We start from the raw sequence: 22,031 nt of genomic DNA, 5'->3' as shown, positions 1-22,031 counted from the left end.
GGGGCTGAATAGTCCGCGTAGATAGGGGCATTAATTAAACAACAAACGTCGGCGCCGTTTTTGCAAAATAAGGAGATTGTCGCTGCAACCTGATGTAAAGAGTAATTAACATATACATAAATTTAACTAAATGTATGCAGAAAATTTATTTTTTCCTCTTATCTTTGGAGTCGTAAATCTGATTGAGCTATCACGCTAATTTAACATTACCATCTTTAATTAACTTGTCTTCGCCAAACTTCCTAAATGATAAATAAATAAGTAAAGTTCTTGATTTCTGCGGCTATCACTTAACCAAAAACAGCTCCGAAAGATTATGCATGCATTGAGTTATGACTTCGAGGTCTTTTCTTGACATGCAAAATTTTCGCCTTTCCAAAGTGAGGAAGGCATTGCCGAGTGTCAAAAGCAAGACAAATTAACGAAGCTTTCACTAATAAATCTGGGCAGCTCTGGAGATGAATGCATCGGATAGCGAAGTGAGAGGATGTGTAGGTGTGCAAAGTTACACAGGAATAAAAGGGTAATTAGCTAAAAAATGTTCATTCAACCTACCCCTTTAGGTAAGGTGGTTTTGTTTTTTTTTTTTTTCGAAGCCTCCTGAGAGCATCCCAAATGGTTCTTTTGATTTCAGCACAATTATTTATCATAATGTACATTTTTTCGTAAAATTGGCTTGCATTTGCTGGACAACTACAGTTCAGGGCTAAGTAGCATTGGAAGGGTTCCACACTGAAAACACCGCAATGTAGCATTGAAGATGAACTCCGAATTTATGTATTCCATGGGAACGCTAACGTGACAGACGAAAGGGAAGATTACGAAATAGTATAATATTTACAAATTATGGCCGTATGTGCATCGGAGGGCTATTAAGTAGGGAGACAGAGGCTACACGGTGGCGCCACCAAGAACTGGCCCGAAAAGCGCTTGGTCCACGCCTTACCGGAGGACTGTCGTGCGCTCACTAGAGTACCCTCTAATTGACTCGTCGAAACTACCGTCGTCAGCCGGAATCGCCATTCGCCCATTGCCTTTGGCCTCGACAGAGAGCTTTAATTACACCTGTCCGCTGCATAATCCTCCCTTACAAGTCGCTCACCGATTCTATTTTATCGGGGCGTGGAAATTATGCAAGAATTGACGTTTAATCAATTGCACTACCTGGAAAGTTAATTTATACATTTTGAATTCACTTTTTGGGTTATTAATCAGAATGTATTTATTAGAATGAGCTGTTTATATCAAAACGGGACTGATGACATCACCATTTACAATGCACAAAATGTAAAAATGACATTCGTTTTCGTTTGTACACCCAATTCTCTGCTATTACACGTTACTATTCTACCTATTCTAGCGTATAAATAATATCTCATATGCAATGAAACCTCGGATTTTCTAGGTTTTGCCAACAGAATCCCTCTATCCTTGGACAATTTGCCGCACTTCTCTTCAGTCCGAGTCAGAAGTGAAATGTTATCTTGGTAACCAATTTACGTGAAGTAACCTTACGAAAATGCGAATGTGTTTGGGTGACTGTCCTCACTGTTCACACTGAAGGCCTCTTTTTAGGTAGGCGTCAGTCTTATTCGTCTCTTGTGCAATCACACAATGGATTAGAATACGTTTCGACCAAGCAATGCAGTCAGGAGGTCTAATCACTAAAATTTAGCAGTAATGACGATTGCCCCGTGAGCTGACAGACTTTGAACGGGTGGTGCTTCTATGGTAGCATTCTCCTAGCAATACCTGTGACACAAAAAGCCTCGTTTTGACTCGAACGTCCTGCGCACATGAAGTGTAACTACTCAATTGCACATTTTAACTAGGATAAGTGCAAAAACTTGGGAGATTTTTATGAATTATTAAAAAATAAGGTTTTGATTAAATGTTTGAAATATCATTAAAATCATTTCAGCTCCCCCAATCCTGCCGAAACTAGTAACAGACTAAAGTACAGATGAGATAGAAAGCTCTTAGCCTGATGCCTAAGGCTGTGCCGTAGAGCGGAAGTACACTCTCTCGCGTGCTTTAATACACAGTCCAACATAAAATACCGGATCACTACAATCCAACGTCGAGGCTTGAAATTTAAATCCCCTGTGCACCTTTTAGCCGGAAAATCCACTCATTCTTTGCCATTTCCATGGGCAAAAATCATAAAATTACACAACGTTGTTAATTATTGTGTTGGGTATATTAAATTTCATCCCATTTTCTCTGATGGGAAGGCACACTTTGTAGTTTTTATATGTTATCAGGACGCGTAGAATACAAACAAGTTCTCCATTACATTGCATACTTGTCAAATGCTTTTTTTGCCCAATAACGATAATATTTGTGACTAACAACTTTTTTACTTGGTTCGTTATTTAACGCACCCCATCGTTGTTTGAATGGTATAACGGCCTTGGAGGCTAATTGAATAATTTCCGAATCAGGATGCAAGTCTTAGTGTTTTTGTTGTTTTCCGGAGGAGTTTTCCAAGACCTATTTATCTTTCTTATTTAAAGGCATTTTGTAGCAGATGTTTTTCTGGAAAAATAATGAATTTGATCTTGGTGACAGCCATGTACACTTCCCCTCCGTATTTTGCGGGTGACACCTTTGTTTGGGTAATAAAAACGGAAAAGATTTAAAAACAGGGAGATTTTTTTAAAACTGACAAAATTAGACTGAAAATGAAATGAAACTTAAGATTATTCCAATAAATGAGTCGTATAGGAGAAGGTCGAATAAAACCTCATTACGAGTGAACTTCGTGCCATTGGAAACTTTCGTATTTTCGTCTTCAAGCGGTCGCTCAAAAAGCCTAACATAGTTGTCAAAAGCTCCTCAATTAATACAGTAAAGATACGGGAAGACTTACCCAGTCGTAACAAACAAAAATTTAGTTGCTTAGTCTATTCAAGAAAAGTCAAAAATTGACTGTTTTTATCTCATGTACCAGATGATCTTATAGCCTACCTTTTATATTATCTTATGCAAGTTATTGGCTCTTATTGAAGATACTTTTCATCCTTCTGTCAACTTGACCTGTTCATCTATGGCAGTTTACAAATAAAATTTGTTGCCTCAAACACCCGGATTTTTTCACAAGGCAAAATTTCTGTTTAACTCCTATACAGTAAATGTCTTCTGACTCCTCGAAATCTCCCAAATAAGTGGGGTTTTCTTAATCAGAATGCACTCTTCAATTCCTTCCTTTCAAGGCCAAAATCTTGCTCCAAGCATCACTCTGGCAGGGGGAAAATTCAGCCCTAGCCACCACAAATTCCGTCTAACTTCTGTATCTCAATTGTCATATGTGAGTGTTAGATAGTAACTTCAAAATTTGATGCGGTATTCACTTGAAAAATACATGGAGTTTGAAGGGAAGGACGACAAACCATCCCACTCCGAATGAGGCCCTACGTTGTGCAGGCCTGAGGAAGTGGGAAGAGGATTTCTTTTTCGGCAAAATTTAGGGAGAAGGGGATAAAGTGGAAGGAGAACGCAAAGTAAAATGTTTCTTACAAGTATTGAAGTAGTATCAGGTGGATAAATTTTAGGCGAAATCGCAATTTGACTCACAGCTTACCATCACCTACATGGAAAGGATGCGTACTTGTTTCTTCGGTGTCTCGAAAGTGCCGAACAGATCGCAAGTGGATCATTTCTGAACAGGCAATGATACGTTTATCCACTCAATACAAGACGGAGTACAGAAGATCTTTCTGCTCAAAAGCCAGTTATTCACAAAACGATCTTTTTTAGAAAGGACGTTTATGCACTGTATGTAAAAGAAACAAAGTCTTTCAAGTTAAACTGATGGTTTTGTACTGCTCCAAAGACATAGAGGTTTGGCACTGCCTTTGGTGTTAAAGAAAGACGAAAAATCCCAGTTTATGAGTTGTACTTAATAAATAAACAATGATCCAGTAAACGTTGGCACCAAATCACCTTTGTTGGAAATTTAACCTGCCAATGCATAACAGATACTTTTTTTACTACTAAAGATTAAAAAATTCTCAAAATGTCTAAAGGTACCTGCTGCTTTTTTTGCCAAGTCTTTTGGCTTTGATAAGATTAACAACTGCGGCAAGCCCTTTCACCTTCATAACCCTTGAAATGCTTTTTTTTCCGACCGCGTAGTCTTCGAACAGAGCCTCCCAAGTAATTCGCGATTTTATATTATGAGTAAATATTGCTATGATTTACCTAGTCAAGTGAAACTTTTTGAGTTGATTAGAGAAGACTACAAGTCTTGAAGAATGATAGCTTTTTTATGTTTTCACGATCCCCTGCTCCCATACCCTACGTATCCGCTTATCCCGGGATTCAACTAGTACCTCTTCAGCAGTGAATTTAAGGCACGTTTAATCGTTCTTGGACAGTTTGCCTCACTTCCCCTCGACCTGAGTCAAAATAGGCGACTGTGTTCGCTAGTTACACTGCAAGATTCGATTTCGAATGTGCATATTCATGACCGGTTTTTACCCCTTTTGAGAGATCTCGGAAGTGGTGGTTGTGCTGAGCTGGCTACCTCTACGGCTGAAGTCATTACAAGCACACGGAAATGTACAGTTGATCGTCTTTAAAAGGCTTAAATTCTTCAGATTTCATACCAATGAGAGCCACATCCCTGTACGATACTATGTTTGAGATCTTTTTCTTAGGATTCACTTCGTTCATCACCGCGCACTTTTTTCATTTACGCATTCGGCGTCACAGTTCCTCTCCCCTAATCTTGGGAATTAGTACCCCTAACCTAACCGACCTAGAGACATGGGTGCTAGATATTCAACAAAGGGTCACATTTGTGCCGTTTTAACTTAACATTCCCATGTGTGCTCAACTTTTACTCCTCATCTTCAGAATGGTGAGTAGTAAGTCTATTTATCCCACAAGACGGCGCTTCTCATGCTCACACAAGTTCCTGGAAAAAGCTTGTGAATCAGTTGAACTTAAAAAAGGAAATGCATGATGAAGACAGCAAAGCTTTTGCTAACAGTTCCAGCACAACCGCAGAATCTGCGAGCAATCAACATCGAGGCGGACAGTGTACAACTCATCTGGACAAAACCTGACCTACCAGAGGGAGAAGAACTGTTGGACTACAGTCTCTGGTACTCCGTCTCTAATGGCACGTCCAGCAGCTTAAAGGAGGACCTTCTGGTGATCAAAGCCGAGGACTCACAAATAACACTTCGGGGGCTCGCAGCCGATACTCTCTACCACATTCGTCTGGCGGGACGCTCGGTCAACGGCCACGGAACCTCGGCCACGTTTGAATTTCGTACTCGAGAACATCGTGAGTTGTGGATATCCTTTTCTTGACTTAAAACACCCCAACTCGACCAGACTAAGTGCTTGTGCGCTTATCACTCTGCGAATCTCATTTGCCGGTATATTTGCTCTTTCGTCTTATCACCACTCGGTGGTTTATGATCATAGAATGGAGGTCGCTAATTGCGTCTTCTTGATACCATCACAAGGTAAGTAAATAGTCTTGCGCTCTAATTAATTTTTTGACAAATTTTATGAAGCTTTTCCCCAATCCCATTAAGCAACTGGAGGTACATGCACGCACACACACACACTTGCACATGAGGACTTGTTAAAAGTCAAAATGTCGGCTTTCAAAGTCCTGAAGGTCAGACAGTCAATGCATTCTCCCCTACTTGATGTGTTTCTCCATCTTCCAGTTAAAGGTAATCAAACCGACAAAAGAAACTCATTAGTGGACTTGTGCTTGTTCCGGTTGTTAATTTTTTTCTCATTCTTTTAAATAATCTGTTTAAAAATGAAGTACAACGTTTATAATGCTGCAATTTGTAAATCATACAGATTAGTGGGAATATAGTCCCTTCCAGTCAATAAATGCTTGTCTATTTAAGAAAGTATGCTGTTTGGATTGACATACAGTCATCCAGTCTGTCCATTTACCTACTTTCTTGCCAGGAGTGCAGGATGTTGCGTGATGAGCATAACTGTAGTTGATGATAATAGGAGTCTTTTCAACGTGCTTATCGTACAATCTAAGCATCCTCCCTGCAACGTAAGTTAAGTTATTATAATCTGATTTTATTTTTCAGCTTTTCTCTTACTAAAGGGATAAACCACGTTAAATATGTATTAACTGTGTGAATTCAACCTCTCTGCTTATTATAGTTCCCCATTAAATAAATTGTGGGAAAACTGGGGAAAAAAGAGGGTAATGGGGCAAACGAAACCAAGGTTTTGCCTTTCGCATTTGTGTACTGAGTAAATGACAAGTGGTTACCCTGGTCTGATTGCTCACTGACTCCAAATTTTGTATCAGGTATTTTTTTTACCCTACTGACTTTAATTAAGTAGACAATAAACTACTGCTTTAGTGCCTGATGTTCCCGTGGGCCTTCCCATTACCGTGTTGGATTCAAACAGCATAAAAGTGACTTGGAAGGGACCACAAAGGCGTCTGGATGACGTGCGCCACTTCAAACTTTCATGGGAGCCCCTCCAGAAGACTTCCGAGGGTGGTGGTTCGCACAATATCCTCGTGGATCCCAACGATCCCGAACAGATCTATACGGCTACTATAAACGACCTCATGCCCCGCACCTCCTATCGCGTCTCCGTCACTGCTGTGGGATTAAGGGGAATGGGACGGACCTACGAATTTCCTGTTGTAACCACTTGGGTCGATGGTGCGTTTTGACGTGATTTTGGTTTGAATTTACGGAGAGCGATCCAGTAGACAAATAAGGGAGTGTCCAAATATCTTTTAAATGGTGCAAATAGAGCGTTTTTATTAGGGCATTAAAAAAAACCAGAAATCTGTCTGAGTTTTGTAACAAAAGATCCGCCGCATAAATTTGGGTTATTCGTCGGGAGATAAATGAGGAACTAAAATCTCCATGTTACTATTTAACTGCCTCATTTTTCTGGAGAAAATTACAGATAAGCTACACCACACTCCCATCTTGCAATTAAATGCCATTCATAAAGCATGCTACCTCTCGTGGACATTTCGTCTACCTTTTAATCATGTAACATTTGCTAGCAAAGTCTACTAGAGTAGCAGATGCTCCTCCCAAGCTTCAAATGTTTATCTTCTTTCCCTGGTATTAACCAATGGCCTACAAAATGAACCAGATAGTAGGGAAATAGCAAGAATGACTGGAGAGATGATATTTGTTTCCATAGACAAAACGTTTTTATAGAAGTGGAAGTGGCAGCGAGCTTGTGTCTCGTTAGAGGAGAATGACCGAATGCAATGACGACTATTCAAACAAAGATCCCTCCACTTATTGGTATTCTATCACCGAAATAATTTACAAATTCGTATGGTTGTTTAAGCTGGCTAGAAGACAAGAGATTGACGAATAAATGTTTAATGGACTGACGATCCCTAGGAGAACAATAGAGGCAAATGAATGACCTTGTGTGACTTAGTATCCATACTTAGTCGGAAAACAAAGGTGGCTGAATGTAAAGAGAGGGTAGTGTGATTTGCGCTTTTCTTTTAAGTGATGCATGATAGCGTCATTCCCTTTAGATGCAACGTACTGTACCCTTCGCATAAATTACTGGGTGGTTCCGTTGCAAACTTAGTTGGCAATAATTTAGGAAGTTCCTATCTCCACTGATGTTGTTTCTGACAGGCTAATATGCGCAGTTGTGGTTTGTGGTTATGACGTTTGTACCCCGACAGTTGAGGTGCCCTTCAATATCTACCAATCAGCAGGCAGTGCTTGCACCACGGTACCCATGACCGCATGCGTGTCTTTCTGCCTCACAAAAGTTCTCTGTCAATCATTTGGGCGTTCAAATAAATTTCAAAATTTTGAACAAAAGTCAATGTTTTTTTACAATGGATACCTACGCATTCTCAATTATGCTAATTGGGAGAGGGAAGGGGAAAGGCGAGAGAATACTTCTTCTTAAACGAGAAGAAATCAGTGGAAAATAACTTTTAGAGGAATTTGAGGGGCGAACTCTAAAGACACTGTAGAATATTTCGTAGAGAATGAAGTTAAACAAGCTTCGAGTCTCTCTTGGACCAATTTAAGCAGTAAAAGCCAGTTACGTGGTGATATAGCTTTGAACTTTGTGCCTACTCAGGAGTGAGTAAATACCATCGCTAAAATGTTGCCTTGAGTGTTAATACAATCGGAACTGCTTTGACTAGGGGATGGCGGCACAGAGTTTATTACTGCGCAAACAGATTAATTGAACATGAAACAAAGCACACTTGGGCTTGGGGATAGGGGATGGTGGATTCGAGGCCTGCACACATTTGCCTTGTCCCAAAATCTCCCAATTGCGGTTGCTCATAACTACACAAACTGAAAACTCATTAAAGTAGTTTTATTAGTAGCATCGTGCACCCTCAATCAACTCAATGATGCGAAGGTGAGTTGCAGTATCCCAGTTATTTCCGAGGTGATTCAATAATTTATGGGCAATTATCATCGTATAGAACAGAGAGGGGGCTTAATGCCCCATAATGATCACAAATGGTGGAGCATAACTGTAAATAAGTAGAAAAAAAGAAACATTTGCCGTACGGAATCTTTAATCAGTCACCTCGTCGCATATGTTGTTTGCCTTCCGCGTTAACCACAACTGGATGCATCCAGTCGTGTTGAAATTCTACAGGTAGCGCAAAGATATGTATCCTACTTGAATTTCTTTTTTTCTTTCCTTCATTCGGTCCCATCTGCCTTCACACATCCCCCTTCTAGGCGTGTATTGTGGTTGGAAAAGATTTGACAGCTGCAGGTTTTGACCCACCATTCCAAGATGCACTATTGCCGATCCTATGTGGATAGAAGGGTACACTTTCAATTGGACATTTATTTTCACCACGCGCCTTAACCTGGATCCTTTTAGCTGTCTTCAGATAATTTGGGCCTTTCATGCTCATATGTTGGCACATGGTCCATCTAAAGTCAAGTAATGTTACGGCATCGGCATCACCGACTGCAAGCTATAGAAGGGCTCCGTTTTAAAGTCTAAAACTTTTCAAGAAAGTGACCTCATTTCCTATTTATATGTTCATGCATGAAACTCGCCTCCTCTGAAAAGACGTTACTTTTGGCGTGGTCGGTATCAGAGCTACGAAAATCAACGTTTATTTTGAAAGAAATGATCAAAATAAAATGCGCCTGCGAAGTCTCCTCGTGCATACACACACAAAAATCGGTATGCTTTACTGCCTAATAATAGCTTTTTTCTCAAAAAATTGTTTTTTCCTCTTGTTTTTTTGCTACACAGTTGAACCAACGTGTCTTTTTTGCGGAGGCTGAGTAGCACAGGCGTACTCCACCAAAATATTCTGTCTCTACGTGATCAAAATCAACCCTCATTGGGGCATCATGTTTCTCGGCCATTTTCTTGCAGAGCAGGATGTGGATTTTGCTCCTTCCTCAATTTCGGCCATTTTCACCAAACCTGGCAGTCCTGTAGGCTGCACGACCTCATTGCAGTACACACAAAAAGAAAGAAGAGAGAGAAGACATTGTGTTTTAATTTCCTTATTCACTAAAAACTACAGATTGTTAATTAGAAAAAAAGTGGTAGAATATTTTTAATACGATTAAAAAATGAATTCAACTTGATAAATGTATAAGAAGTTGAACAATTAAGTTTTACAGAGAGGAAAAATGTATGCATGTATATTAACTGCTTCACTTCCATTAATAATACACAAAAAAATAGCTCCATGGGGAGGGAGAGAATGGTGCCGTAGAAAGAAAAAAACACTTCCTTTTGCAGAGGTGATTAGAAAATGAGCTAGCAAAGAGGAGAAATTCGAGTTCGTCAAGAGCATTGTCATCTAGGCCCTTGCAATGGTCCCCTTTTCTAAACGTAGACCCTATGACCCTGGGTCAGACAGAAACCTAAGAGTAAGAAAAAATTGGAGCAAATAACAAGGGCACCGTCGTTTGGGCTTCTAAAACGGTTCCCTTCTGATTGAACTCTGCGTAACTCGGGGTCAGATTTCTCTTTTAGTTGGCTTATAATCGAACTTCAGGTTAAACAGTTGGTTTGCCCCAACAAAATCTAAATAAGGAGACATATTTTGGGGCTTTTATACACCCCTTTTTGGTCCCATGCAATCCAAACACGCAAAAAAGGTACATGCTTCCGGTTGCAAAAAGTGTAAGCGCTTGACAATTTTGACCGTTAATGGAGCGGTCACCTCAAATAAATACTTTGTGGCATTGAGGGTGTTTGCCCAGTTCCCCATTTTAATGGGTAGTGAAGTGAAATAAAATGCATTTTAAACTCTTTTCCTGGTAGATTTAAGAATATGCAGAATCATGGCCTTCCAGAGGCATATGTAACATAAAAGTCTCAGTGCATAGAATCCCGCCGGGCTTTAGCTTTGGGAAATCTACAAATGGATAGAGAATTTCTGTCTTTTTGCGGCTACAGTTTTCTATGTAAGTCCGATTTTATTTAACTTTGATCAAGAAGTAATTTGTCAACTTTTGTTAATCGGACGGCCAGTTTTGATATCTACGGAAAAAAGTAGCCTTAGTGCATGTACACAATCATCAGATTATGTACCATTTCATAGAAGAGTGCTTTAACTACCCAGAAGGTGGGTCATTTCAAAGTTTTAAGGAAGAAATGCACCAAAATCCACAATCCTCCGCATAATTCATGGATCCCTATCCCAACTGGCTTTGAGCATATTATCGAACAAGGCGGTGGACCAATGAACTGCCTGATTCGCTATTCACGCATGCGTTTGTCAGGCAGAACCAATCCCAATTCCGTGTGCTCATGGCCAATGAATGCCGGCCACGGGTTGGCAAGGCTGTCCACGCGCAATTGAGCGTGAAGGCGTGCTGTCGTGCGTGTGTGCGTATGTGCGTGTGTGCATCCCCCTCCCACGGGCTTATCCGCTCACTATCTAGTCCGATAGAACACAAAAACGGTGTAGTCAAGTTTTGACACGAAAAAAGGCCAAAAAGCCACTTTCGCCAATGTCTGTATGGATATTTTTCGTTGTGGGGATATTCCTCGGTGTTTCGCCTTTGGAAGCCACTTCCGATTGGCAGTCTTATTGGCACTTGAGAAAGCAAATTATTGGTGAGTATCCCCCACCTCATTCCTCAAATTAAACCACACGCACCTCTTTTAAAAGCCCATCCAAAAGGCTTCTGTGTCTCCGCAAGTGTTTTTAAACTTTCGCGTTGGTCTTGTACAAGGTCTAAACTGTAGCAACAGTTTCTCTTCCCTCCAACGCACACTTCATGCCCTCATCGGGTCACTAATTTTGCACTTTTGATAACAGAGATGTGAAGTACTTAATTATAGATGATTTTAATCAAAAAGTAATAAACAAAGGGGGGGATTTTATGTCAAATTAGAACAAATAACACGCATCCCCGGGGTGGGACTGCTGGTGTTTCTCTGAGACCCTGGCAGAGAGCTTGCTAAAGGCGAAGGGTGACACGTTAAAGGTGGAATTGTAAGTTCCAATTAGTTAATTACTTATTGGTTTTCATGTGGCGCTGAAGAGGGCAAAATCGCCATTCTCTTCATCTTTTCAATAAAGAGGGACCGATTTCTGTCCCGTGCTACAGAAGGTGGGAAATGAGGTGTTTGACCTGATGCTGCAACGCTCATCCAATGGAAATCATAAATACACCTGACCTAGCCCTAAACTACTTTCCTGCATGACCTGCGGTTTCGCTCTTCCATACTATTTTCAATAAGGCAGTACCTCTTATGATAAGAAGGCTGATCTTATTGTTCTACACAATGCTCTTTAGCCCAAGCCTTGAAGGGATTTTACGACTGCCCCCCGGCTTTATGCCACCAAATAAAGTAAAATGCACGTTTGATGTCACAAAATGGAACAGACGACTGTAATTAGGACTTATTACTGGTTCTCGGCTGCTCTCTGTGTACTCTCGAGTACCTCATAAACAGGATTGGGTGGGTTTTATTCCTTTGCTGGCATATACCATGAATTGATGCTGGGTCCTCACGCAGCAGTCTACGTGCAGCATAATACTGTAATTAAGGACTTTTGGTTGCTCTTCAAAAGAACGGTTTTAAAGCTTTTTTTTCACAAAACACGCTCTTTCGTTAGAGGTGCTTGATTGAAGTAGCTAACAAAATTATGGTCAGGACTCGGGAAGAGGTTTAGGCCATATATGTGGCATAAATGCAAGACTAAAGTACAGATGTACTTTCCATACATCACCAGATGTAGAATATTTCCTGTGCTTAACAATTCAGGTGTCTTTACCAGGAAAATCGGTCACTGGTACGGCAAAAGGTGTTATGTAGCTTCCCATGAAGTGATTGACCACTTCAACGGCCTTATAAAACCTCACAAAGGGTGTAACTGACCTGAGATCACATCAGACTTGATGCGACATCCCCCAGCAGGGAAGTCAGGACATTAATCCACATTTGATGACGTTATCAACATTCGTCAACTGATGGAAGTTCAAATTAGTCTCTACCACGATGGCAGGCTTGCCGCAGCTTAGCCCAACGACTATTTGGCAGGGGCAAAAAGCAGCTGTCGCTGCGACTTTTTTAACACTTACAAACCCGCATTAGTCACACTCCGACTTTGTTAAAAATTTACAAGTTAGACTGACTAATGCGCCGTCCTACCGAGGCGTGAGAGAGGTGCCCTTGCAAATGCCTCCACAGCCGTCTTTTAATTCGTGCCTCCATTCCACACTTTGCATGCACACCACAAAAACCTGCTCCTTTGGTCTGGACATTCGTATGCAGGTCGAACGACCCAGAACAGGCTTGCGATCCGAGTGCTTATGTCTCATTTTCCTCTGCAGTCTTTTACTTGATTCCGGTATAGCCTGTTACCTGTTTATTCTTCTCCCACACCGGCATCCAATTACGGTTATTTTATTGTTCTTTCGCCGCATCTTTTAATGTCCTCTACTTCCTGTCCTTTTTTATTTCAATCCGTAATACTGGCATTCCCATCGCAAAAAAGTCCTCTCCAAGCACTTCTTCCAATGAGTGTAATCAAGTTTTTAGTGGATAACTCTCCAAGTCCCCCGCCCTGTCTCCACCCTCGTGAAACTTGTACGCATCACGTAAGGAGTGGAAAAAGAAAAGCGCACCATTTCCCCTCCAAATCGGTTAAATGCGGAGGATATTTCATCCGCCCAACAACTGTCATAAACAAGCCTAGGTTAGGCCAGCACTTAACCTAGCAGCAACCCGTTCCACTTCAATCGTCGTCTGTACGGAGTATTAACCCACTGGGAACGCGTTCGTGGTGCACATTTGATTTGCTTTATGACAACTTTAGAATCCAACAATGCAGCAGCTTTTACTACCTAAAACGTTGTATTAAATCAACACACCTGGGAAAAGTTAAGTTCCTATGGTTGGATAGAGGTTTCTTCATGAAGGATCATCACCTTCCGTTTGTCCGGTTGAAGCTGAGCGGTGGTTGTATGCACGCATTTTTGAGACCTCCTTATCCCATGCGGTAGCGCCATCTTGGCTGAGTTTTTTGTCATCTTTGCCTGCATCGCAGCTTGCTCTTGGTCCACCTCGCATAGGGGAGTGCGCTCTTTAATAATAAATGACAGCGAAGTTATTGTTTGCTGCTAGACGGTCTCACTCGTGCCTGATGGTAGTCAACCTTTTTCCCCCTGTCTCATTATTAGCAAGTCTGGATAAAATAAAGTCATTATGCCATCCCCAGTCCACTGCAGACGGCTCCTTTCTATCCACTGAAATGTCACTAAAGTCCTTCTGCGACAGCATTTCGGTGCTGCAGACGTGATTATCTTGAAGGTTTTTTATGAAGTACCGGCTTAAGTAAGACAGTTCCTTCTATCACTCCACTTTGTGTCTTTTCAGGTCACAATTCCTTTTTTGTGCAGTACTTCTAGATGGTGGGACTCGTTAAACCAGCGTCACCTATATGTGACAGACAAATTTCTTCATTTTAATGGCAAATGTTTGGGCTAAATCGTGCCTGGGATAGATTTGTTTAATTTAAACAATGAAGCAAATTTGATTTTTTAATGAGAGCCTATCCTCAAATAAAAGCCGTCTTTTTTGGGCTGTGGTGGTGGTCCATCCTACTCTGAAACGTTGTTAGCACAAAAGTAACCAGCATCCACTTTCTTAGTTGCCTCAAGAGAAGTCCCCTTTCCCATGGAAGCGGAGGAAAGGCAGGCCATTAGGAGTCTCCATGGTGGGACCCACTGTCTGAGTCACGATGGAGTGGGCAGTGATTCACCCTGGCATTGGTTTATCAACTTTCCTGCGCTCTTTGCTCCATGGTCAGACACAATATATACGCGGAGCGCATAATCCGAATTTATGATGGTACTTGATAACGTAATTCCCTTTGTTTGTGTCAAGGTTTATGCGAATTTTAGTATCATCGTCTTAGTCTGGTCGTTGGCGTCTCATTAAAACGTGATTTGTCCCAATTGGGGAAGGCAGGGTTATTTCTCTACAACGTTTAATTCCTCTGCCCAAAAATTGCTAGCAGTGCCTCAGTTGGCATTTTAAGTTGATTGTTCTGACGCGAGTGTTCTCAGTGCTTCTAAAGTTTTCTTCGATTTTCTTTTCACGCAGTAAAAACCCTGAAAATGGGCTGCAAATAAATTGATGGTCCAACAACAGGCGCATTCATCGTCAAAGTAGTGTTAAATGCGAGGAATTTAATCAGACCATCGAAAATACTGGCAAAATGGCATTTTTACCTTGTGGAAAAACATGTGGAGATGCTTAACTTCCTGTCTTTATTAATTAGAACAAATTGTTCCTCATCCATAGCTCCTCTGCGTCCGTTGAAATTGAAGGTTTCCCAATTGGAGAAGCAACCGCGTCGATTTCCCTCGCCGGGAGGGGATCCGGGACGCACTCTCGGTCTGCCTTACGTGGCCCTCGAGTTGACATGGGTTCGTCCACCGGAATTCGCAAACACGGAGGGCGTGCTCAACTATCAGGTTCGTCTCCTCAAAGATGGGGTGTTACTGATGTGTCCAAATTCCCCTATTTTGCTATTTTTCCCCTTCAATAAAGGTCAGCGCAAGACCCGTCGTGTTACCGCTGGTAGCAACGGAAGCTCGTGTACCAGAGAGTGGTGAATATGCCTCCGTGTTAGCCGCAAAACGCGTCGGCGCTTGGGTCGAAGGAACTAGAATTCTGGCGAATGTGTCAACTGAGTCATTTTCTTCCACAGAAGGCGACGATTTCGGTGAGTTAATGAAGTAGAGGTGTGGATTAGTTGAGGCAATAGCCTAGGCGTGACCAAATAAGGTCTTGCTTTTCAGTTCACTCTGAAGGATAAAAAGATAGTTTAAAACTAAACTCCTTCCAGTAAAATTGTGGCTGATTTAACTACTGAAAGTTGAGTGGTCTTGAGAGAGGATTTATCACCTGTGGAGGATAAATGACTGAAGGGAAATAGACAATATAGTTGAAGGCAAAACAATAGAAGAGGCTTTAATTGACTTGCACTTGGGTAGCGTCGTCATGAATGATTAACCCCAAGCCCTCCTTCTACTCTGTAGGCGATCACTTGGAGAATGCATCTCTTTTCAAGTAAAATGTGAAATAGAAGAGGGAGTGAATCTCACTGTTGGACTGGCATAAATCGTCCCCACAAAACTGTCTTGGAGAGGCAATGCAAATAAGTTAGAATGGGCAAAAGTTCCCAAATCTGATCCGTCCCAGATAAGATGAACTACTTTAATTAGGAAGATGAAGCCGCAAAAGTGGATTTTTCTACTCCCCTTTTATCCTCGAAAAAATGTGGCCTGCGTGATGAGGGATGGTTTAATCAAGAATGCGATGGTATGTTTGTTGCACACAAACAATATAGTCACATTGGAGGCCTTAACAGGATATATGAATGCGTTTTGTGGGTTAATTAAACCTTTCCGTTTGTTAATTGAGGGATGAGGAGTTCTTAGATTGCCTATGTTTCAAGGTCAGGTGGATGCTGTGGTAACCAGTGCTAGCGTAGATAGCCTGCACCCCTGAAAAAACAGGTTTAAGTATCGGTGAGGCTCTGACAAGGTGGATTTCTCGAAGTCTTTCCAACACACCAAATTCGGATGCCTCTCTAAACATTACATATTTTATTAGGAACATTAAAACACCCCCATGTGTCTCTTAACGAGTCTACTTTTTATATCACAAGCTGTTGCTACAACAAAGGGTACTCTAGTCAACTATTCATTTGTATCCCTATTCCCACACCATCTAGCATCGTTTCAAAAACTCCCTCCACTTGCATTTACTAATATTCTTTTTAAATAAGTCAAAGCGTCATATTATTCAGCTCCTTTTAAACAAAGGTTAGTCAGGCTACACAGGTTTCGCGGGTGCTAATGTTTTACCCCAGCTATTAGACTTAGACTTGGGAGAAACGCGTGTTTCGTTCGGTGTGGTTGGAAGGCGGGTTCCATATTTGTGATCTCCAGCGCCCGATAAACCGACTGACGCGTCTGAGCTAATAAAATCAGATTGGCTTTGGCTCTGAATAAATTAAGCGTGTATCTACGCCAGCAAAGACCACCATCGTAACGAAAATCCTCTTCTCTCATCCTTTTGAGTGTGCCAGTCCTTTGTACTTCCTTTTCCCTTTTTTTTAGACCTCAAGACCTTAAAAGCTAAGTTGTAATAAACTTTTTATCATGTAGTTCCTCAAGTCAAAAAATTCGCAGGACTCACACTGACGTGTGTGAGAGCTACACTTGTTTTGCCTCAAATGTCCTAGTGTGTCATGGTAACAAACTATGTTTGCTTAGTCTACTGCGCTATTAAAATGATTGCTTAAGTTTTTTTGTAAAGTCAGGCAACCCAAACGGATGAGGCGTTGCTTTACCTTACCTCCATTCCTGCCGACGGTCTCCTCACAACCTTTGAGATCCATTCTTAAAAGTGGCCAATAATCAAGTGCCCCTCCTGTTTACCTCCAACTTTCTTTCTTAACTTCCCTTTCAGGTTTTTTCTATATTCTTTTGTAAACCCCAAGAAAAATAGCTCCGCTAGGTCACGGGTGAGGCTAACATTCGATGCGATTAATGGTGGCTCCAAACGTGCTTTTTTAAGGGTGTTTTGGTGGACCTTTTTGTTTGCTAGGGTTGATAAGCAAGATGATGTATCACTGTCGAAATGTAGCCGTGTCTGATCCAATTCTTTTGCATTTTTGCATGCTGCTGCTTAGCTTATACTGCAGTGGTACCGAAATCTCCTCCTTCGTCACTTCAGAAGCGCAGTTAGTTGTTTGGGGGCATAAAACCCGGCCACGCGGAGGCTGTTATGCACCTCGATAAGAGGGTTAAAGGGTTTATTTCGTACTAGATTAAGTAAAGATTAATGAGAAATCACATATTTGTACTCTTAAAATGGTCGCACCACGCAATACAGATGACACAGAAGGTAATGCGTCTGGTTTTGCCCAGGCGGTAGACCCAGGGCATGCAGTAATTTGTCTGGAACAAAGCCAACAAGGAAGGCCTTCAAAAATTCCTCACCGCAGTTTGAAGCAATGGTGACAGTGTTGCATTATTCAGTGTTTATTCAACACAGAAATCGGGGTTGTTGTCTGTTGCGCTCTCGTCACTTCCACCAATTTTTGCACTCGACCTGGAGTAAACAATTCAACTACTCGACGTCAAATTTTCCTAGGCCACATTTTTTAACCGCACAGTATGTTAGAGGCGGCCCGGTTCATTCTCATGGTAGCCACCAGTCATTAATACTGCTCATGGAGTCACTTCAAATATTCCACTTAACCTGACAGTAGACAAAGTACTAGACTGGATAGCCTTAATAGCCTCATTTTATGTCTTGTAGGTTTTGGCATCACCTACGAATTCCAAGTGGCCGTGGTCAATTCAACCATGAACGGAATCGTGGAGCGAATCAACGTCACTACGCCAGAAAGCCGTAAGTCCACCCCTACGTTGTCTTGTCTAGCACCTACAAAGAGCACGTTTTCGCATACTCCTCAACTAAAAGTCGTTTGTAGAGAAGAAAATTCCTGCTGAAATGCTATTATTAAAGTGGATTTGACCCAGCTATTGCGCACTACCATGCTATAAACAAATAGTAGCTTCTAGGGCATTGCGTCTGACTGAGAATGGACTTAGTTGAGATGACACAGGTATGATATAAAAATAGACACCCCCTTTTAGAGTTACTTGTAGATTTAAAAAATTGCCTAAAGGGTATTTTAAAAAAAAGGAAAGGGTCTAAATCCGCGTTCCAGTTGATTTACTTAGCCTTCGGGACTGAAGATGGAAGGAGGAGAACATGGTGGTCCCTCTTGATTTAACCAATTTGCTGCCTAATCTGACATGAAAGGAAACATTAATTTAGTTCCTACTCCAAGCTTGTGTATAAAGACTCCCAGATAATTTGACACTTTGCTATGTTCAAACCCGTCAAATATAAGGTGTTAGACTCCCGTAAAATAAAGAAATCAACAAATTGGTACTAGTTTACTATTTTGTGAGGTCATGTATTCCTGGGGTTAAGGCTGTAAAGCTTGAACTCTTCCACGAAGTTAAAAGAAGTCATAATACTGGGGTAGGAAATGCATTGCCGATGTACAGAGTGGCTGGCGAGCTACTGGCATGACGCGGGGGCCATGCCGCCCATAGGGAGGGCAATCGCGGCGCCTCAACTGACCCCGCAACAGAAGCACTGCTTTAAATATACGATCGAGGCATTCTGGGGGTGATGCAAACTGCCCCGTTTTCTACTCCCCTTTTTATCTTTACTGTTTTGTAAAAGGGAGAAATTATTAAACTGTTTTAGTCATAACCAATCCTTCTTTGTTCGTGTTTTTAGAGGCTTTAATAAAGTAGCAGATCATTTTAATAAAATGACGCAAAATGCTGTACACTGGCATGGAGCCAACTATGCAAATATCGAGTCAACTTGTAGGCCACCCTATTTTCGTTTTCTTTTTCGTTCAACAGTTTTTATATAAGCTAAAGAGTTGAAATAAAACACTGCGAAAGGAGTCAGACACAGTGAATCATCCTTATCTCTCCTCATGCCTCTCATGGACATTAAAATACTCTCGTGGTGATAAGTACAGTTGAGAAGGTTAGTTTCTCTCCTACTGCTTTATCCCGCCACTTCGATTAGATCCGTCCAGTTTTCCCTTGAAACTGCGGGTGCGTGGAATTAGTCCAAATGAGGTTGAAGTAACCTGGGAACCGCCGGCTTTACACACACGAAATGGACGTCTCACCAGCTACCAAGTACGCTACTACGAAGATGGCGCAGAGAGTGAGACTGAACAACTGTTTGACGTGCTTGTGCCGGAGCAGTTGAAGTACACGGCTAGGGATCTCAAAACGCAGACCTACTATCACTTTATGGTGAGGGCTTTCACAAACAGTGGTCCCGGACCGTGGACACGATCAAACACCTTCCAGACAACTGGTGAAAGTAAGCACCTTCTCTTTACTCAAGTATTTCTTGCCGATTTTAGGTTTTGGTTCCTCTTCTATCTCTGACATTTGTATGCATCTCTAAAGTAATCTCGATGGGTCAACGAAAATTTAAACTTGGCTAGATGCTACTGACAGCCGTGATTTAAAAGAAAATTTACTCTGTATTAGCTGGTCTTTAAAGAACACATTTATTTTAAAATAAATGCACCAGTGCGAACGGAAGGCAGTGACCAAAGAAGCGTGATTATGAGACACACAAAATTAAAACTGTTGATGCATAGAACGGCTGAACTTCATGAAGAAGAGCTAATTACTCTGGACTTTTCAATTACTGGCATCTTGTTCCGTGGGGGTTTTGCAGATCCACGAAAGTTTCTTGCATCGCCTATTTAAACACCACTGAGCGGTCATGAATTACTCGTCAGAAATCCAAGTTGCAGTCACTTCTCTCGTCCCGAAACCGCATTCTGTGACAAACATTGACTGCTTTTACTTGTGTGGTCATCAAATGCAGAACTTATTTTTTGACATCCGACCTTAAAAGAGTTGATTATTTAGTCAATCGCATGGATATTTTGATCCACTCATTATTTAAGTAGCTCAATGACTGCTGTTTGGGTGTCTAATTGGCCTGTCTGACTGAAGAAAGTTGGATTTAGGAGAGTGGGTTAAGTTGACCAGTTCTACATTGCTCAGGGAATAGCTCTCATTAATAATTGACACCTATAATGTTATAACTAAGGGCAAGTTGAAGTGGCAGAAGATGGGTATGTCTTACAATCTGCTGTTTCTCATATGTGTGTATGGGGTTTTTCCCTCCTTCTCCCACACACACACCTCTACCCTAGAAGTACGAGGGGATCGTTGAGTGCTGCCACCACCTTAACCTACAAAGCAAGTGGGTCGATTACATTATCGGTCAGTTAGTATTATCTTGTTAGCAGAGCTCCAGGACGTGTTTTTTTGCCTATGTCGTTAAAAAAGTGTCGTCATACTTAATGCGACATTAGGGCGGTTTCTTGTGTTCTTCACTTTGGCGGAAAATTTCACTAAGGTTCCTAATTTAACAAGGGCTACAAACAAACCGTAAGTGGCCGCACGCATTCGGGCGCCGAGACACGCTACTAGGCTAATCTACTTTCGGGGATATGTGTTAAAATAGGATACTTTCCAGAGCCTTTTGGAAGTGGGTTAATTATCGGTAAAATAAATAACAGCCTTTGGACCTTCTAGACCTTGCCCATAATTACTTACTCCAGTGAGCAGGATCGTCTTGACGAAAGTGAGGTGTAAGTAATTTGGTAGTTTTAAAGTCACTGCATCAGCCAAGGGGAAAAAGTGTACTGAGGTGCCCCAACTACACAAATTCCCACTTCCTTCAGCTCCTGATGCTTATTTTTGCGTTTTGGCAGTCAAGGAATGGCGAAGATTGTTAGGTGCGCTCAAGAAAGCATATGGAAGATGGCATTAATTCAAATTCACTGCCACTAATCTGTGTGGAATCTTCGCTACACCTTTTCCTTTCTACTTTCTGTGGGTAAAAGGTATTTCTCCCTGAGATTTATGCCACAGGCAATGTCTCTAGTGTCACTGATTCCTAGGCGTTGCCCAAAACCTTGAATGCATCACCCGATCTCCCTACCAAGCAATTTTGTTCGGAAAGAAAGCCTTGCGGTTTTTCAGCCTTCTCCATCAACCTGTGAGATGCACATTTGACTGTGTGAGGTACAAAGTAACAGTAGTGCACTGGGTAAATCTCACAGGTAAATCTCCCGAGCTTACTGCATAACCCTTTCCTCAATTCGCTGGTGGAATAAGCGATAGTTGTAAAGCAAATTTAAAGCGATTTTAGGGTAGTTTCATTGTTAAAAATTTGTCAAATGTTGAGAAGAAAAAAAGATCAAGAGCTCAAGAGCAGACAGAAGTCATGAAAACTCAGTTGTCAAAAGATGTGGATGAGATTTTCCCCTTTCGCAAAGTAGTACTACCCCGCGATACGCGCTTTTGATTTTAATACACCGAAGAGGAGGAAGAAGTCGAGTTAATCTTGTATTCTGTACTGTATGGCGAAAGAGAGAAACAACGCAATGTTTCAATGCCGTGGCGTACGTTTCACCGCTGCTTTAGAGTCGGCATAGAGGGCGGTCGGTTATCCCTCTGTCACTGGGGCAGATGTGAAGATGGAGAAATAGGAAAGCAGCTGACGCTATGAAAAGTGTTTTGTAAGGAGTTATTGTGTCTACTTACTTATTTCCTTACTTTTCTTTCCCTTTGCCTTGAAAAGGGGCAAGTCTCCCACAATTTCTTTCGGTGATCAACCATCCCCCTTATTATTGACAACTTGTCTTTTTTGCCCTGGGCATCGTTTAAGGTGAATCATTCATTCACTCGCCCATTCGATGAAAGATCCCCATTAATCAAATTTGAAAGTGACAAATAAAGGGTTTTGCATGTTTAAGCAGCTTAATAAACATATTCTTAACTAGTTGAAGGGCTAGATTTAATTATACAGGGAAGCTAGCCCCTCACACTTGGCGGTTCGTTTATCGCTCCATGTCCAAGTAATGATTCGTCAGTGAACTTACCTTGTCCAACTGAAAAGAGGAATTA

General features: G+C 41.5%; 2 protein-coding genes across 2 annotated transcripts in view; one reads left to right on the top strand and one right to left on the bottom strand. All coding sequences in view use genetic code 11, as the record gives it.

The window, feature by feature from the left end:
* Positions 1 to 9,696, bottom strand: part of EGR_07647 (hypothetical protein) — a gene marked incomplete at both ends in the record, with an annotated part of 9,964 nt that extends 268 nt beyond the window's left edge. Inside the window, 10 exons of the mRNA XM_024496896.1 lie at positions 206 to 242; positions 556 to 693; positions 2,306 to 2,420; positions 2,873 to 2,906; positions 3,946 to 3,995; positions 4,914 to 4,948; positions 5,707 to 5,810; positions 6,219 to 6,328; positions 9,424 to 9,513; positions 9,567 to 9,696. Of these exons, the coding sequence (XP_024348678.1) occupies positions 206 to 242; positions 556 to 693; positions 2,306 to 2,420; positions 2,873 to 2,906; positions 3,946 to 3,995; positions 4,914 to 4,948; positions 5,707 to 5,810; positions 6,219 to 6,328; positions 9,424 to 9,513; positions 9,567 to 9,696 (843 nt within the window). The remainder of the gene's footprint in view (positions 1 to 205; positions 243 to 555; positions 694 to 2,305; positions 2,421 to 2,872; positions 2,907 to 3,945; positions 3,996 to 4,913; positions 4,949 to 5,706; positions 5,811 to 6,218; positions 6,329 to 9,423; positions 9,514 to 9,566) is intronic.
* Positions 9,697 to 10,967: 1,271 nt separating this feature from the next.
* The window catches only part of EGR_07646 (Receptor-type tyrosine-protein phosphatase F), a gene marked incomplete at both ends in the record, with an annotated part of 23,283 nt that continues 12,219 nt past the window's right edge, over positions 10,968 to 22,031 (top strand). Inside the window, 5 exons of the mRNA XM_024496895.1 lie at positions 10,968 to 11,073; positions 14,776 to 14,948; positions 15,025 to 15,199; positions 17,809 to 17,901; positions 19,111 to 19,416. Coding sequence (XP_024348677.1) covers positions 10,968 to 11,073; positions 14,776 to 14,948; positions 15,025 to 15,199; positions 17,809 to 17,901; positions 19,111 to 19,416 — 853 coding nt within the window. The remainder of the gene's footprint in view (positions 11,074 to 14,775; positions 14,949 to 15,024; positions 15,200 to 17,808; positions 17,902 to 19,110; positions 19,417 to 22,031) is intronic.

Source organism: Echinococcus granulosus (genome assembly GCF_000524195.1).
Source record: "Echinococcus granulosus chromosome Unknown EG_S00083, whole genome shotgun sequence".
In the NCBI taxonomy this organism is placed as follows: domain Eukaryota; kingdom Metazoa; phylum Platyhelminthes; class Cestoda; order Cyclophyllidea; family Taeniidae; genus Echinococcus; species Echinococcus granulosus.
The sequence above is the reverse complement of the archived record's forward strand: the minus strand, read 5'-3'. Positions and strand labels throughout refer to the sequence as shown.